The 15,661-nt window shown below is 48.4% G+C and overlaps 1 protein-coding gene across 1 annotated transcript in view; it reads left to right on the top strand.

The window, feature by feature from the left end:
- LOC118778896 (NACHT, LRR and PYD domains-containing protein 12-like) overlaps positions 1–15,661 on the top strand; it is a 42,357-nt gene that overhangs the window by 21,290 nt on the left and 5,406 nt on the right. The window contains exons 11-13 of the mRNA XM_036530680.1: positions 3,384–3,557; positions 3,648–3,821; positions 3,941–3,987. Coding sequence (XP_036386573.1) covers positions 3,384–3,557; positions 3,648–3,821; positions 3,941–3,987 — 395 coding nt within the window. The remainder of the gene's footprint in view (positions 1–3,383; positions 3,558–3,647; positions 3,822–3,940; positions 3,988–15,661) is intronic.

Raw genomic sequence — 15,661 nt, 5'->3', positions numbered from 1 at the left:
AGTAACTTCAACTTGATATTCTCTCCAACTTGATGCCAGACTTTAGAGTTTATCATCACTCCCACTTCATCATTGAACAGCATCAGTATTACATTCTTGACATTATTCTGCATGTTTTTATTTTAAATATTTTAATATTTTATATTAAGTGTCCATGAACTCCTTTCTGATCCCTGATCAATGCATAGTTATTTAGCCATTTGTGGGGGGGTGGGGGCAAGGCTAGTGAGCTTGCTTGTATATGTTGTAAGGTATCTAGCAGTATAACAGAATGATGTTGTGACTGGTAGCAGCAAGCTGTGCATGTACATCTACCTTGCTTAGTTAGCTACCTTCCTGTCCTAACACATGTCACTTTGTAAGTAGTGATTTACAGAGAGGGGTCTTAAGGGCTTCATTGTCTGAATGCAGTGCTCATTGTTCTGTTTTAGCTCTCTAGTCTGTGGTGTTAAGGTTTTGGTTGTGTTACAGCGGGGAGTATGTTATCACACAGTGTGCAGGGGTCTGTAGTGTTAAAGTTGTAGCAGGTATACAGTGTACTGCCATCACTATGAAGCTGTAGTTTTTAGAGCTTATATGAGCTCTGTTATTGTGCCAAGGCTGGTTCTGGCCTTATTTCTTTGAGTAAAGGCTTTGAGGGGTATCTTGACAGGAAGTGATCTTATTATCTTGAGAGCAAGTAAAGTAATCTTTTTATTTTTTATTTCTTTTATCGCTTTTATCCAAAGCGACATACAAAAGTGCATACAGTAAGTATAGCGACAGAACTTCAGAGGAATCAGAGGAATAAAAGAATGTAATCAGAAACTTATCTGTTATAAACCCTAAATCTTCCTCAAAAGAACAGTGGTTGCTGACCCTTTTTACATATAGCGTCCATATTGGTCTCGCTGGATATATGTGTGGTGTGTGTTGAGTAAATAAGTTATATATGTATATTAAAACCTGTTATTGCAGCAAAAGGTTGCTCTTGCAAATATTAATATGTGGAGTTGAATGTTTGTGCAAAAAATTGTTTTTTACATTGAAAACATAAAGCCAATGCCACCTTAAAATAATTAATTTTTGGTTTCAGTGTTTTTAAATAAAATGTGAGAGGGTCTGAATACTTTTGGAAGGCACTGTATATGTGTGTATTACAGGTCACTAGGGGTTTTTCTGTAGGTGGCCATCCCACTTCAAGACTTAACACCTCCCCCTGGCTGGGGATGATATTATCATACATAGCAGTATTTTTGGAGGACAATATTGCTATATTACATTTTTTATATAGTCCATGCCTGACTTATACCTACTTACAGTATGAAAATAAACACACAACGTAAAACAATAATAATGATTATATTCATCTTCAAATCAACTGCAGTAACTTCAAGTTACAAGGTACTTCCGGCATCCTCTTGACCCAGTATATCCATATGAGATTCAGTTAGAACTGGGTTTCATCTTCTGATCCAACCAGAGCCTTACATTTAGGACAAGTGGGAGATGCTCCACCAAACATACTTTAATGCTCTCTGAGTCTTACCCTTAAGTGAGTGTATGATTACATAGATGTAGATAGTTTTTTCGGTGTGGCCTTCATCAGAGACAAGTTTCTAATTTTGCTGATAGAAGGTTCATTGGAAGTAGCGGGGGGGGGGTTAGAGGTATATCAGTGTCTCAGGCTTGCTTTAATTTCCAGAAGGTTTTTCCAAAATGTAAAAGGGCCAAAGGTTTTAGGCAACCTAAAGTATTTTAATGGTAGACCACATTTGCAGGGTATCATTCTCTCTTATTGAATCTGATAACTTATAAGAGCAAATACGGGATTGGGAAACACATTTCAGACTCAGTATTTATCCATACAGAGTCTGTCATATGAACCCATTCATGAGTAACCTTAGCCTGTGCAGACCACATGTAATATTTAGTGTTTGTAAGGAGATACCCCCATGTTCCAGGGCAGTTGAAGTGTGTGTAGCTTAATTTTAGACTTTCTTTCAGCCCAAATGATGTGCAAAAACACCTTTTATAATTTGAGTTTGACAGTGGGCCTCATACTTTACTGCCATATTGGAGAATTTGGTGAATAACACTTTAGAAAAGGTTTAGCCAAATTTTGAAAGGGGTTAAATTTGTGAAGAACATGGATTTAACTATGTTGTAGGTTATACCTCCTGTACCACTTTGCATTTACATTTTGAGGAGTAACTGTGGTCTACAGTACGATGTTTTGATAAAAAGGCAATTTAAATCTTACTGATGGAATTTGGTTTGATGATGAATGACAGTATTCTTGTATTTGTATGATATGACTGCAAAAAAGGGTTCCTAGGTTACTGTTTACACAAATTCCACTGTGATTACCAGGGTTTCGTTTGTCTCCACCTTTGAAAATTGGGGTGATTAGACCAAGATCCCAGTGAAGCATTTCAAGGGACAGCTTAAGGATCTCCTCCTGTAGCTCAGGGTATCTCTGTGCTGATACCTCACATCAGTGGTTCTGTTCAGAGACTGCTCTGTGGTGTACACGCTGCTGGCCCCAGATCAGTGGTACTGTTCAGAGACTGCTCTGTGGTGTACAGGCTACTGGCCTCAGATCAGTGGTACTGTTCATTTTCTCTCCAATTTGGAATGGCCAATGCCCCAAATTTTTTTTTTGGAATGCCCAATTTGACATCAATGTTCAGTCCCATTGCACAACCCCAACTGCCAATCCGGGAGAGCGTGGACAAGCACGTGCCCTCCTCCGAGACACGTGATGTCAGCTGCTGCTTCTTTTCGCACTGCGGTCCACAAGCTAAGCTAGCACAGAGATGAGTCGGAGGAAGACATTTCATATGCAGCTTTGGCATGTGGACCACAGGCGCCCGATCGACCAGCAGGGGTTGCTGTTGCTAATGGGACCGAAGGCCCTGCCGACGTACCCACCCCTATCCCCGGCGGAACGAAGCCACTGTGTTCCGCCTGTGAGCTCCCGGTCACTGTCGGCTAGTGACACGGTCAGAATCAAACCCGGGCCGTGGCGTTCAGTCTACACTCAGAATAAGTACTTTTACCAACTGAGCCACTCGGGAGCCCACTGTCAGTCATTTTTATCAGTGAGGGGTCATTCATTGTTAAGTTCTAGATGGGATGTCATTCTCTCAAAATCCTCAGGAAATGCAAAACTGATTAAAATATTGATTAAGAATAAATAGGCCAGCTCTGATGTGTATGTTTATATAATGAGCGGAGATCTTGTCACTTTCTCTTCACAGCTTCAGAGAGAGTAATCTCACAGAGGTGTGTGTGTGTGTGTGTGTGTGTGTGTGTGTGTGTGTGTGTGTGTGTGTGTGTGGGTGTGTGCGTGGGTGTGTGTTTATCTGATGAGTGGAGATCTTGTCTCCTTCTCTCCACAGTTTCAGAGAGAGTAATCTCACTGACGGCTGCTGTGATGATTTGGCCTCAGTCCTGCGTTCATCCCACTCAGAGCTGAGAGATCTGGAGCTGAGGGATAATGATCTGCAGGATGCAGGAGTGAGAGCGCTCTCTGCTGGACTGGAGGACCCACACTGTAAACTGCAGAGACTGGGGTGAGGAACACTGTACTGCTGATGTGTCTGATCCTTGCAGTTTGTCCAGAGCTGGGAGAGTGAAGAACTGTGGTCTCCTTCTCTCTGCAGGCTGTCAGGCTGTCGAATCACAGAGACAGGCTGTGCTTGTGTGGCTTCAGCTCTGCGCTCAAACCCCTCACACCTGAGAGAGCTGGATCTGAGCTACAATCTCCCCGGGGACTCGGGAGTGAGAGCGCTCTCTGCTGGACTGGAGGACCCCAGCTGTAAACTGGAGACACTGCTGTAAGTACAGAGAACAGCAGGGGTGTGAGAGTGTGTGGAGCTGTCCCATTGTCACAGGGCTCTGAGTTGACAGGCCGTGTGTCTCTCAGTCACTTTGTGTTGCTGTTCTTTTCCTACAGAGTGGACCATGGAGGAGAGAACAGGAACAAACCAGGACTGCGAAAATGTAAGTGTGTCTGCACTGAAGAAGCTTCAGTCACACAGATGGAAGACATGTCAGAGATAGAGAGAGGAGAGAGGGATGGAGGACAGAGAGGAGAAAAGATGTTCCTCAGTTTCTTCTCCTCTGTCTCTCCTTCTTTTCCAAATGACTCTTTTCTCTACTTCTCTTCTGTTTAGTTCCTGTCTTCTGTCTCTCTGTCTCTCTCTCTCACATGAACATAGAGACACGCAAAAAGACAGACTCACAGAGGCAGACAGAAATACTTTGACAGTCACACATACACATCTCTGTACCTACACAGAGACACACAGACAAACTGTACTGTACTATATACCTCATACTACATTGTTTGTGTTTGTGATACAGTGGCAAAGTTTGTGCGTGCGTGCGTGCATGCGTGTGTGTGAGAGAGAAGTAACACAGTGGATGAGCTGTGTGCATGTGCATGTGTATATGTGCGTGTGTGTGTGAGAGAGAGAAATGACACAGTGGATGAGCTGTGTGCATGTGCATGTGTGTATGTGCGTGTGTGTGTAAGAGAAAGTTTGTGTTTCTGTGACATAATGGAAGATGTGTGTTTTTGTTTTGTGTGTGTCTGTCTGTGTTAATGAGAGAAAGAAGGTGAATGCATGTGTTTGTGATACAGTGGATGGGGTTCTTTGTGTGTGTATGTGTGTGTGTGTGTGTGTGTGTGTGTGCGCATGAGTGTGAATGTGTGTGTCACATCCCTGTCTAGGGCCAGGAAAAAAGAGAAAGAGAAAGTGAGAGAGAGGGAGAGAGAAAGTGTGTGCGTGAGTGTGTCTGTCACATCCCTGTCTAGGTCCAGGGAAGCAACCAAAGAGAAAAAAATACAATGCGACAGTGAAATAACAGATAGTTTTTATTTTATTAGGAAAAAAAAAATATTAGCCAAGAAAGCAACTGCCGAGGATGTAAACAGTTTGCAGGTCGATAATAGAAAACACCAGCTCTCCAAACAGTCTCCTGTACACCAGCTCCCCAAACAGTCTCCTGTACAGCTCCCCAAACAGTCTCCTGTACACCAGCTCCCCAAACAGTCTCCTGTACAGATCTTCAAACAGTCTCCTGTACACCAACTCCCCAAACAGTCTCCTGTACACCAGCTCCCCAAACAGTCTCCAGGTTAGCGCTCCCCCACCGTCCCCGGTAGATTGCTTTTTAAATGTTGGCGCCAGTGAAGAGACTGATCACTTCGGAGCAGGCGGAGCGATTCACCGAATGCATGGGAATGGGTATGCCTGCAAGGATTCACACACATACACAGGAAGAGAGCGAAAAACAGCACCAAAACACCCACGGGACATAACACCTCCACCACCAAAAATCAACATCTCGTGTTGGTTTAAAGCATAAGTAAAATGAACGGGACAGGGTGTCCACCAGAACATTAACCTTACCTTGCTTGTATCTTATTTCAAGGTGAAAACCTTAAAGACACAAGGACCAGCGCATAATGCACTGATTAGTTTTTCATTCTAGATCACTGATTCTCAATCCTGCTCCTGGGCCCCCCCTGCTCCGCACGTTTTCCATCTTTCCCTGCTCTACCGACCCGACTGAACTCATCAGTGGCAATTTTGATTAGCTGAGCACACCTGATTTAATCAAGAGCGTGTTAATCATTTCAATCAGGTGTGTTTGGAGCAAGGATAGATAGAAGATATGCAGGACAGGGGGCCTCCAGGAGTGGGATTGAGAAACACTGTTCTAGATAAGAACACCAGTGGGTTATGATCAGTAAAGACCACCACGGGAAGCGCGGTAGAGCCAGCATAAACCTGGAAGTATTGTAACGCCCATAAAAGGGCCAATGTCTCCTTCTCGATAGTACTGTAGTTCAGCTGATGTCTTAAGAGCTTTTTTGAGATGTAGCAAACAGGGTGGTCGATGCCATTGCCACCCTCTTGTAAAAGAACAGCACCGGCGCCGGTTACGCTGGCATCCACTGCGAGTTTAAAAGGTCGCTGCAAATCAGGAGCCAAGAGAACAGGTTCACTACAAAGAAGTGCTTTGATGTTATCGAAGGCAGCCTGACAGTCAGCAGACCAAACAAAATCACAGTTGTTCTGTAGCAAGGTCGTAAGAGGCAGTACCACGTCCGAAAAATTCCTGCATAAGCTACAGTAATAACCGGCCATTCCCAAAAACCGGCGTACCTCTATAGCCTCTTGGAAGTTATATGGTCATTTGAGAAAAATATGCACTGTATGTTTTTATAATATCATCACGTTAGACCTACTTAAACTAAAATGTCATGAAAAAGCAGCTATACTAAACTTATAGGCCTCATCGATATTCCGGTTGTGTCGTGACACCTCCCCCGCCGGCCATTCCGGGAGAATGCTGTCTATATGAAACCGGACCATGGTGCAAAGAAGGTTGGTGACCGCTGCTGTAGGCAGTTGAGAACAGTACACAAAGTTTGCACGTGATCCGACCAGATGGATGAATATATCACGATGTCATCTAAATAGGCCTCACAGTGTGGGACACCTGCTAGCACCTTATGCATGAGGCGTTGGAACGTGGCAGGTGCATTTGTCAAACCAAAAGCCATGGCTGTGTATTCCAGGAAGTCATCAGGGTCACAAAGGCTGAAATCTCAGCAGCTCGGGTGTTAAGGGCACTTGCCAGTAACCTTTGAGTAAGTTAAGCAAGTGTTTTTGTGTGTGTATTTGTATGACATAGTGGATGAGGTGTGTGTGTTTGTGTGTTTGAGAGGAAAAGTGTTTGTGTGTAACAGTGGAAGAGGTGTGTGTGTGTGTGTGTGTGTGTGTATGTGTGTGTGAGTGAGTGTTGAAAAGTGTTTGTTTGTATGACACAGTGGATGTGGTGTGTGTATGTGAATCTGTACATGAGTGTGTATGTGTGTGTGTGTGTAGGTGAGTGTGTGTGTGTGAAGGAGAAGGAAGAGGTATGTGTGTGTGTTTTGGAGACAAAGTGTGTGTGTGTGTGTGCGTGTGTGTCTGTGTGTTCGAGCAAGAAATTGTGTGCATGTCTGATATAGTGGACAAGAATTCTCTGCACACACGGGCGCATCCGCCTCGCTATGAGGAAGCGGGGGAGTGTGACAATACATGTGTTTTGTGCAATGTTTAAATAATACACGGACTCGGTTTAAATAGCATCGGTTTATTTCTTCAGCTAGCGAGATGTGTTCAGTTCTGCAAGAGGAAAGAAGACTGTTACCACTATGTATAGGATTGCTACAGCCATATATGTTTGGATTGTTTGTTTGTTGTTTGGGTTTGCTAAAACTTTAAGGTAGCGAACACAAGCGTGCACACGAAAACAAGCGATCGGGTTTGCTAATTCAACAGTAATTATGATTGTTACTTTAAAACAAATGTGATAATTGCAATTAAGTTTGAAATGACTCACCTGTGGGTTAGAGCTGCTACCGGGAACAGGCAAAAGGAGTGCGTACACGGATCATGGGAATTATATAGTATTATGGGTAGCGTAGTTCCCATGTGTTGAAACGTGGAAGGGGGAGAATGTGCTGCCAATGTAAATTTTATGCAGCAATCTGTTTATTTGGAACAAAACATGTGGGTTTGTCAACGGAACGTGTGTATGTCATTGTGGGATGAATTGTTGTTATAACTTTGTCACTTTATTCCTGTAAATTGATTTTAATATTTTGACCCAGGTAATGGGTTAGTCCAGGGCAGGGCTCAGGCTATTTAAGCACCCAAGTTCTGTCATTTGGGGGAGAAGGCTGTAGGAGAGTATAAACTCTGTGAGCCAGTGAAAGAAGGAGGCACCTGGGAATAATTGCCCGGTGTTATTTGTTTATTATTGTAAATAGTTATATCTTTTGTTTGTTGTATAGCACAATTAAACGCCTTGTCTTCGTTCACCCCAATCTCTGTTGTCGTCACCTGTTTGCCGCTCGCCGTCCCGTCACAGTGTGTTTGTGAGAAAAAGTGTGAATTTGTGTGATACAGTGGAAAATACGTGTGTGTTTGTGTGTGTGTCAGTTTGTGTGTGTATTTCGGGGGGGTGAGGTGTGTGTTTGTGTGGCGCAGTGGATGGTGTGTGTGTGTCTGTGTGTGTGTGTGTGTTTGTGTGTGTGTGTATATATGTGCATGTGTGTTTGTGAAAATAAATGTGTTTGTGTACAGTCGATGAGGAATGTGTGCGTGTATGTGTGTGTGTGTATGTGTGTGTGTTTGCAGTTGTGTTTGTGAGAAAAAGTGTTTGAGTTTGTGTGATACAGTGGAAAGTGTATGTGTGTGTGTGTGTTAGAGAGTGTTTGTGTGTGTGTGTGGTAGTGAAAGTGGCTTGGTTTGACACAGTGGATGGTGTGTGTGTGTGTTTTTGTGTTTGCTGGTGTGTTTGTGAGAAAAAGTGTGTGAGTTTGTGTGATACAGTGGAAAGTTTATGTGTGTCTGTGTGTGTGTTGTGGGGGGTGAGGTGTGTGTTTGTGTGACGCAGTGGATGAGGTGTGTGTTTGTTTGTGTGTGTGTGTGTGTGTGTGTGTGTGTGTGTGATTTTGTGTGGTTGTGTGTCTGTGTGTGGGGTACAGAAAATGGCTTGGTTTGACACTGTGGATGATGTGTGTGTGTGTTTGTGAGAAAAAGTGTTTGAGTTTGTGTGATACAGTGGAAAGTGTATGTGTGTGTGTGTGTCTGTGTGTGTGTGTGTGTTTGTGTGTGTGTGTGTGTGTGTGGTAGAGAAAGTGGCTTGGTTTGACACAGTGGATGATGTGTGTGTGTGTGTGTGTGTGTGTGTGTTTGTGTGTTTGCAGGTGTGTTCGTAAGAAAAAGTGTGTGAGTTTGTATGATGCAGTGGATGAGGCATATGTGTGTGTTCATGTGTGTGTGTGTGTGTGTGCGTGTTTGTTTGTGTGTGTGTGTGTTAGTGTGTGTGTGTGTTTGTGTGTGTGTTTGTGGGGGGGTGAGGTGTGTTTTTGTGTGACGCAGTGGACGAGGTGTGTATTTGTGTGTATGTGTTTGTGAGAGAAAGTGTTTGTGTGATACAGTTGATGAGGAGTGTTTGTGTGTGTGTGTGTGTGTGTTTGTGTGTGTGTTTGTGTGTGTGTGTGTGTGTGTGGTGGAGAAAGTGAGTTGGTTTGACATAGTGGATGATGTGTGTGTGTTCTCTTCTAGGAGAGAAATTGTGTGTTTGTATAATGTAATGGATAAGCTGTGTGTGTGTGGAGTTTTCTTTCATATGCACATAAGTGGTTAATAATTCTGTGAAGTGTGTGTATGTGTTATAGCGCCCCTAGCGGCGATGTTCCCGGGGGGTTTATAGTACTGTATAACTCTGTTGTTGCTCACTCGCGTTTGACCGGCGAAGCTGAGCTGTTGACTACCTAACAGGCTACAACTATAGCTACAGCTAACAAACTACAGCTAACAAACTACAACTATTACTACTGCTAACTACTATCTTTTCTAACTTCTGTAACCCTGCTCATGTGTGGATTGTAGAATAAACGTGAAAAAGGACAGAAGATGTGTGGTGCTTGTGAACGCTGTTGAGTGGTCGCTGTCTTCGTCGGTCGAACGACCCCGTGCGGTGGGAGTTGAGGCAGGTTAAAGCGAGTAACCCGCTAAAACCGTACAGTAGTCAACACTGAAGCCAGCCCCGCGACGGAGAAGCGGCGGCAGGACGGTGCTAGCAACAGCGAGCTACAGGGAGCTAGCGCGGAGAACAGGACCTGGAGGAGCTTTCCGGCCGATCGGCGGAGCCTTGGAGTCGGCTCGAAACATCGGGAGGGAGTTCGTCTGTGGCCGTGCTTGTGACTGTAATTGAGACTGTGCTTGTGACTGTGTGTAGAGCGACGGTACAAGATAAACCGTTCGCCGAAGGTTAGCTTACGCCGCGATAGCATGCTAATTAGCCGCTAAGCTAACGGAAGTACTTCACCGCCATTGTGGTCACAGTGAAGCCGACCGGAAGTACGTCACCGGAGTGGGAGGAGCTGTAGTGACGTCAACATGGCGGACTTGGTTCATTTAAAGAAACAGCGCTCCAAGGCGCAAGGAGCATTCAACAGGAGGGCAAATACCATTGATTTTAATATTGACTTGTTCAACGAACATGATTTAAAAACAGAACTGAGAGCTCTTAAAAGCAGCTATGATGACATCTGTAATATCAGCTTTGACTTTATTGCTGCTTTGGAGGAGGACGATGAAAGTGCACACGCAGAAGATATTGTTGAAATAAAGAAAAAACTCAATGACTGTCGCACAAAATTCCAAGTTACTGAAACGAAAGCAAAACAGACTTTGTGGTCCAGCTGTGCATCAGGCCAGTATAACAGCCTGACAGCTGGCCTTAAAGACGCTTTTGATCAGGCCGACACACTCCAGTCAGGGCACATGTCCAGTGAGCAGTATGATGTGGTGCACACTGCACTGCGGAGCAGAGTGGAAGCACTGGAGGAGTTTGTGCGGGACTGGGAGCGTTGTGTTCCAGAAAAGCAGGTGAACATTCTGCGTAATTACCTCAGAGACTGTAAAGAGAAGAGGGCTGTGACCACAGTGGTGCTGGCAAATTACATGCACCAAGGCACAGGCACACATGACGGTGACGCCGGTGAAGGAGCAGCGGCCAACACCGACAGACCCTGTGGACCTTCAGATGGAGCTGGAGGTGACGACGCACCCCTCTCTGATGGTGCTCAAGGTGCAGGCGCAGACCCGATCGCTGACCCAACCACTACAGCGGCTGTCAGCGCCAATGGGGCGAGCGCCCCATTGGCGTTTCCCTGGGTGCCACAGCCGCGGCAAGCCCCACCGTGGTCCATGGGCTCAACGTTGGACCCCAGCACCACCAGTGCATCGCAGCAGGGGCAGCGGGGAGCGCGCGCGCTGCAACCCGACGGTGTTGGAGGGGGACGAGGCACGTCTGCCACCCCGCAAGGCTTCTTCGGGCCCAGGATCGCACTCGCACCCCTAAGCCTGCCGAAGTTCTCTGGGGACAGGAGGAGCTACTGGCGGTGGAAAGAGAACTGGTCGACTCTTCAGGCGTTAGCTGAACCCACAGGCTCTCCTGAGTGTCGTCTCTTTCACCTGTTGGACAGCATCAGTGGGCCAGTCAAAGGTGAACATCGACTGTCTCATTGTAGATCTGCAGACGAGGTCTTCCGGGTCCTGGAGGACTGCTACGGAGATACGTCGCAGATAGCGGATGACATCATACTGGAGCTGCAGAGCCTTCCAGCCGTGAGGAACAACCAACCACGTGAGGCGTTGCAGTTGATTCAAGCGGTGGAGCGGGCGCTGTTGGACCTCATGGATCTGGGTTGTGAAGATGCCATAAAGAACCAGTTGGTAATCCGATCGCTGGAGAGTAAGCTCCCAGACGGTCTAAAAGAAAGGTGGCTGTTGTACCGGTGTGATGCAGCCAACGACGTCAACCCACGCAACCGGTTCGATAAGCTGTGGCAGTTCCTGAGAGATCAGAAGACTATTCTGGTGCAGCTGGAGCAGCTGCAGATCGCCAAACAGCCGAACTCTGCCAGAGCAGGTGACATGACCTCCAAAGAGAAAGTGAAAGTGTGGGATCGAAAGCCAGAGAGGCGTTCCTTCACCAAGGCTACGGCAAGCGAGATGAAGGGTGACCTTTCAAGTGAGCCTTGTGTTGTGTGTGGTGAAGAGGGTCACGCAGGTCGCTTGTACCGCTGTAAGGCTTTCAAGAAGTCCAGCCCATCAGAGCGCAGAGCCCAGGTGAAGAAGATCAAGGCCTGCTCCAAATGCCTGGACATTCACGCGAAAGACAGTCCATGTTATGGAAACTTCCTCTGTCGCAACGTTGGATGTAAGAGGGGCGACGCCCCTCCAGATCACCATTTCTTCCTGTGTCTCCTGAGATCACCAGCTAAGAGGGACACTATCAAGGGGGAAAAGAGGAGAGAACCCCGCGGTCCAACTGAAGAGCAGGAGGCTTTGTTTGCAAAGATAGGCCTGACCCCGGAGCAACTGGAGGCCGTCCGGAACGCCTGCACGAACAAAGTGTCTTCGACCGTGTGTGCTGGTAAAGGACTGGTGGATGAGCGTGGTCCAAAAGAACTCCCGGTCCTCATGATGTTGATGGAGGTCACGACCAAGAGAGGGGATTGGATCGGTGCGCTAATTGATTTAGCTTCCGATACCAACTACATTACCCATCAAGCAGCTGAGAGACTTGGACTGGTTGGCGAACCAATCACACTGGTGGTGTACGGTGTGGGTGGTATGGAGATCAAGGAAGAAACAAAGAGGTACCGTGTGAACCTGAAAGTAGCCACCAAGAAGGGGACTTGGAGGCTCCATGAGTTGCTCTGCTACGGCCTGAAGGAGATCGCCAAGGTGGACAACATCGTGAACTCGACGCGCCTGGAGAGATTCTTCCCTGGTGCCGTCAAGCCAGGTGAACTGACTCGCCCGGAGAAGGTGGAGTTGCTCATCAGTACCCGGGAGGGCCGTCTCGCCCCCCAGCGGATGATGAGGTGCGGCGACCTGGTGTTGTGGGACGGTCCGCTTGGGAAGACCGTCAGTGGTGTGCATCCTGACCTCTTTGAGGGCATCGAGGTCACTGCACGCCACTCTTCTACCCACTTCGCATGTTCCATGAGGGCGGGGTCCAAGAAGGTCGAGGTTCTCCACAACCATTGCCTTGAGCTGAGGCACGCCATGAAGGTGGGAACCACAGCTGCAAGCAACGCTGAGATCGTCAAGTGGCTGCAGTGGGACAGTATTGGCGCCGCTTGTGACCCGCTGTGTGGCGGATGTCGTTGTGGGAAGTGTGCCCCTGGAGGAAAGGAGATGTCGCTCGCCGATGAGAGAGAACTAGAGATCATCAGGAGAGGACTTACCTTCAGACTGAGCGACCACCACAGCGACGAGCCCCACTGGGATGCCAGTTATCCCTGGAAGGAGAGCCCTGCTACCTTACCCAACAACCGCGAAGCTGTCAAGACGGCGTTCCTAAAATCGGAGAAGCACCTTGAAAAAGATCCGAAATGGAAGGAAGCTTACGCCAGGCAGGTGCACGACATGGTAGCAAGGGGGGCAGCTATCAAGCTTTCCAAGGCTGTGATGGACAGTTGGAACGGAGCTGTGTGGTGGGTGAACCATCTGACAGCGCCCAACCCGCACTCTGTTTCCACTCCAGTGAGACTAGTCTGGGACAGCAGCCGTGAGTTCAAGGGTGTCAGTCTCAACGGCATCCTGTTGAAGGGACCGGACGTCTTGAACCCCATTCGGGCGGTTCTGCTCCGTTTCCGGGAGGGAGAGTATGCGGCCATCGGCGATGTGTCCAAAATGTATAACTCAGTGTGGTTGGAGGATCAGGAGCTACACGTCCATCGTTTCCTGTGGAGAGACTCACCTGCTGAGGACATTGAAGACTACGCCGTGGTTCGAGTGAACATGGGTGATAAGCCGGCTGGATGTATCGCTCAGGTGGCAATGCGGGAGACAGCCTACTTACCTCAGTTTACTAACAAAGTGGAGGAGAGACAAGTCATTGTGGACAATGCCTACGTGGATGACATTCTCGTGTCCCACAATGACCCCCATAGACTGAGCCAGATCCTGAAGGGGGTTGAAGCCATCCTCACCACCGGAGGGTTTCACCTCAAGCCATGGCTACGATCTGGCCAAAGTGGGAGGCAGGGCGGCCTTCCCGCTAAACCGGAGACCATCGTCCTGCCCAATCAGTTGGGGGACGAGGAGAACAAGGCCCTTGGCGTGGGTTACCACGTGGGGGAGGACAAGCTTTTCCTCATGGTGGCCATCAATTTCTCCACCAGGAAGAAAAAGATGCGCACGGAGATCAACCTCACCGTGGAGGACATCGAGGAGAAGACGCCTGATCCTCTCACCCGGCGGATGTTGCTGAGCCAAGTAGCAGGACTCTATGATCCCCTTGGTCTGTCGACCCCCCTGAAACAGAGAGGTGTCATCCTTGTCAGGAGGGCCTTTCAAGAGTCGGGGACCTTGACCAAGGACACGTGGGACAAGCCGCTATCCCGTGAGCTGAGAAGGAAGGCGATTGAGCTCTTCAAAGACTACGCCAGGCTGAGTACCATCACATTCCCCAGGAGCATTACCCCTGCCGGCTGGTTGGGTAAACCCTGGGGGGTAACATTCTCCGATGGGAGCTGCGACTCTTATGGGGCGGTTCTCTACCTGCGTTGGGAGACTTCAGAGGGCGTCGTGACCCGGCTCGTGGAGTCAAAGGCCAAACTGACACCGTTGGATCAGAAGGGTGATGCAGTTAAAGCGGAGATCTGCGGAGCCGTCTTCGCTGCCCGACTGAAGTTGTACGTGCAGAAGCATGGTCGGCTGGAAGTGGCGAGGTGGTACCACTTCGTGGATAGCCAGACCGTGCTAGGAGCCATCCAGCGAGAAAGTTATGGGTTCCAAACTTTCTTCGCTAATCGCGTCGGCGAAATACAGAAGGCCGGACCTGTGACCGATTGGTGGTGGGTTCCCGGTCAACACAACGTAGCTGATCTGGTCACAAGAGGTTGTTCCACCGACCAGCTTGATGGTGATTCCCCGTGGCAGAGAGGTCCTGAGTTCCTGTCCAAGGCGGTTGAGGAGTGGCCAATCAAGTCTGCAGCCGAGGTGGCCTCGAGTACCAGAGAGGTTGTGAGTAAACTCCAAAGGAAGGCTTTCACCGCCATCACCACGAGGGCCCAGGCCAAGAGGTCGTCAGCTCCAGATGGTTCGAGCGGGGTCGACACCGTGGGTGGCATCGAAGCGACGTCGGTGCCTCCTTCGGCCGAATCCTCATCAGATGGCGCTACACAGTCTTCTCCAGCAACTTCGAAGGCCTACCAAAAGAGGAGGTTTTGGGGTCTGGCTCTCGTAAGCCAGCTGGACCTCTCGAGGTTTGCGACGTTGACCAAACTCTGTGGGACTGTTGGATACGTCCGCAGAGCGGTGCACTTCTGGTTACTTGGTGAAGATCGAACCAGTAAGCAAGAACAGTGGGAGGCAGTACTCACGGTCCAGGAGCGAGAGGAGGCGTTCCAGGACTTGTGTCTCGCCGCCCAAGCAGGCGTGACTTTCCCCACGACGACGCTTCATCGTCTGGTTGTGAGCAAAGACAATTCTTCGGGTCTCTTGTTGTGCCATGGTCGGATCCAGTCCGTCGATAAGGAGAGACCAGGGGTCCCGTTGATCCCCTACAAGGAGCGGATCAGCACCCTTCTGGCCGAAGAGGCTCACCGTACCAACCATGAAGGCTTATCTGGCACCCTACTTCGGATGAGGAAGAGGGCCTGGGTGATGCAAGGCCCGAGACTTGCGCGCAAAGTCATCGATTCCTGTGTGCATTGTCGAAAGTGCAGGGCGAAGTTGTGCTCTCAAGTAATGGGCGACCTTCCTTCTGTACGCACCGGGCCAGCAGCTCCGTTCGAGTACACAACGCTCGACCTGTTCGGTCCATACGTGGTCCGAGACTCTGTGAGACGACGCTCGAAGAAGAAGGTCTGGGGCATCGTCTTCAGTTGCATGGCCTCAAGAGCAATCCATGCGGATTTGGTTGAAGATCTATCTACTGAGGGTTTCCTCAAAACATATCAGCGATTCACTGCCCTGAGGGGTCATCCCAGAAAACTCTGGTCCAACCAGGGCACCAACTTTGTCGGGGCCAGACCAGCGCTGGAGGAGCTCTACAGCTTCCTGGCAGGTATCGACAAGCA

The sequence above is a fragment of the Megalops cyprinoides genome, chromosome 6 (genome assembly GCF_013368585.1).
Source record: "Megalops cyprinoides isolate fMegCyp1 chromosome 6, fMegCyp1.pri, whole genome shotgun sequence".
In the NCBI taxonomy this organism is placed as follows: domain Eukaryota; kingdom Metazoa; phylum Chordata; class Actinopteri; order Elopiformes; family Megalopidae; genus Megalops; species Megalops cyprinoides.
The sequence above is the reverse complement of the archived record's forward strand: the minus strand, read 5'-3'. Positions and strand labels throughout refer to the sequence as shown.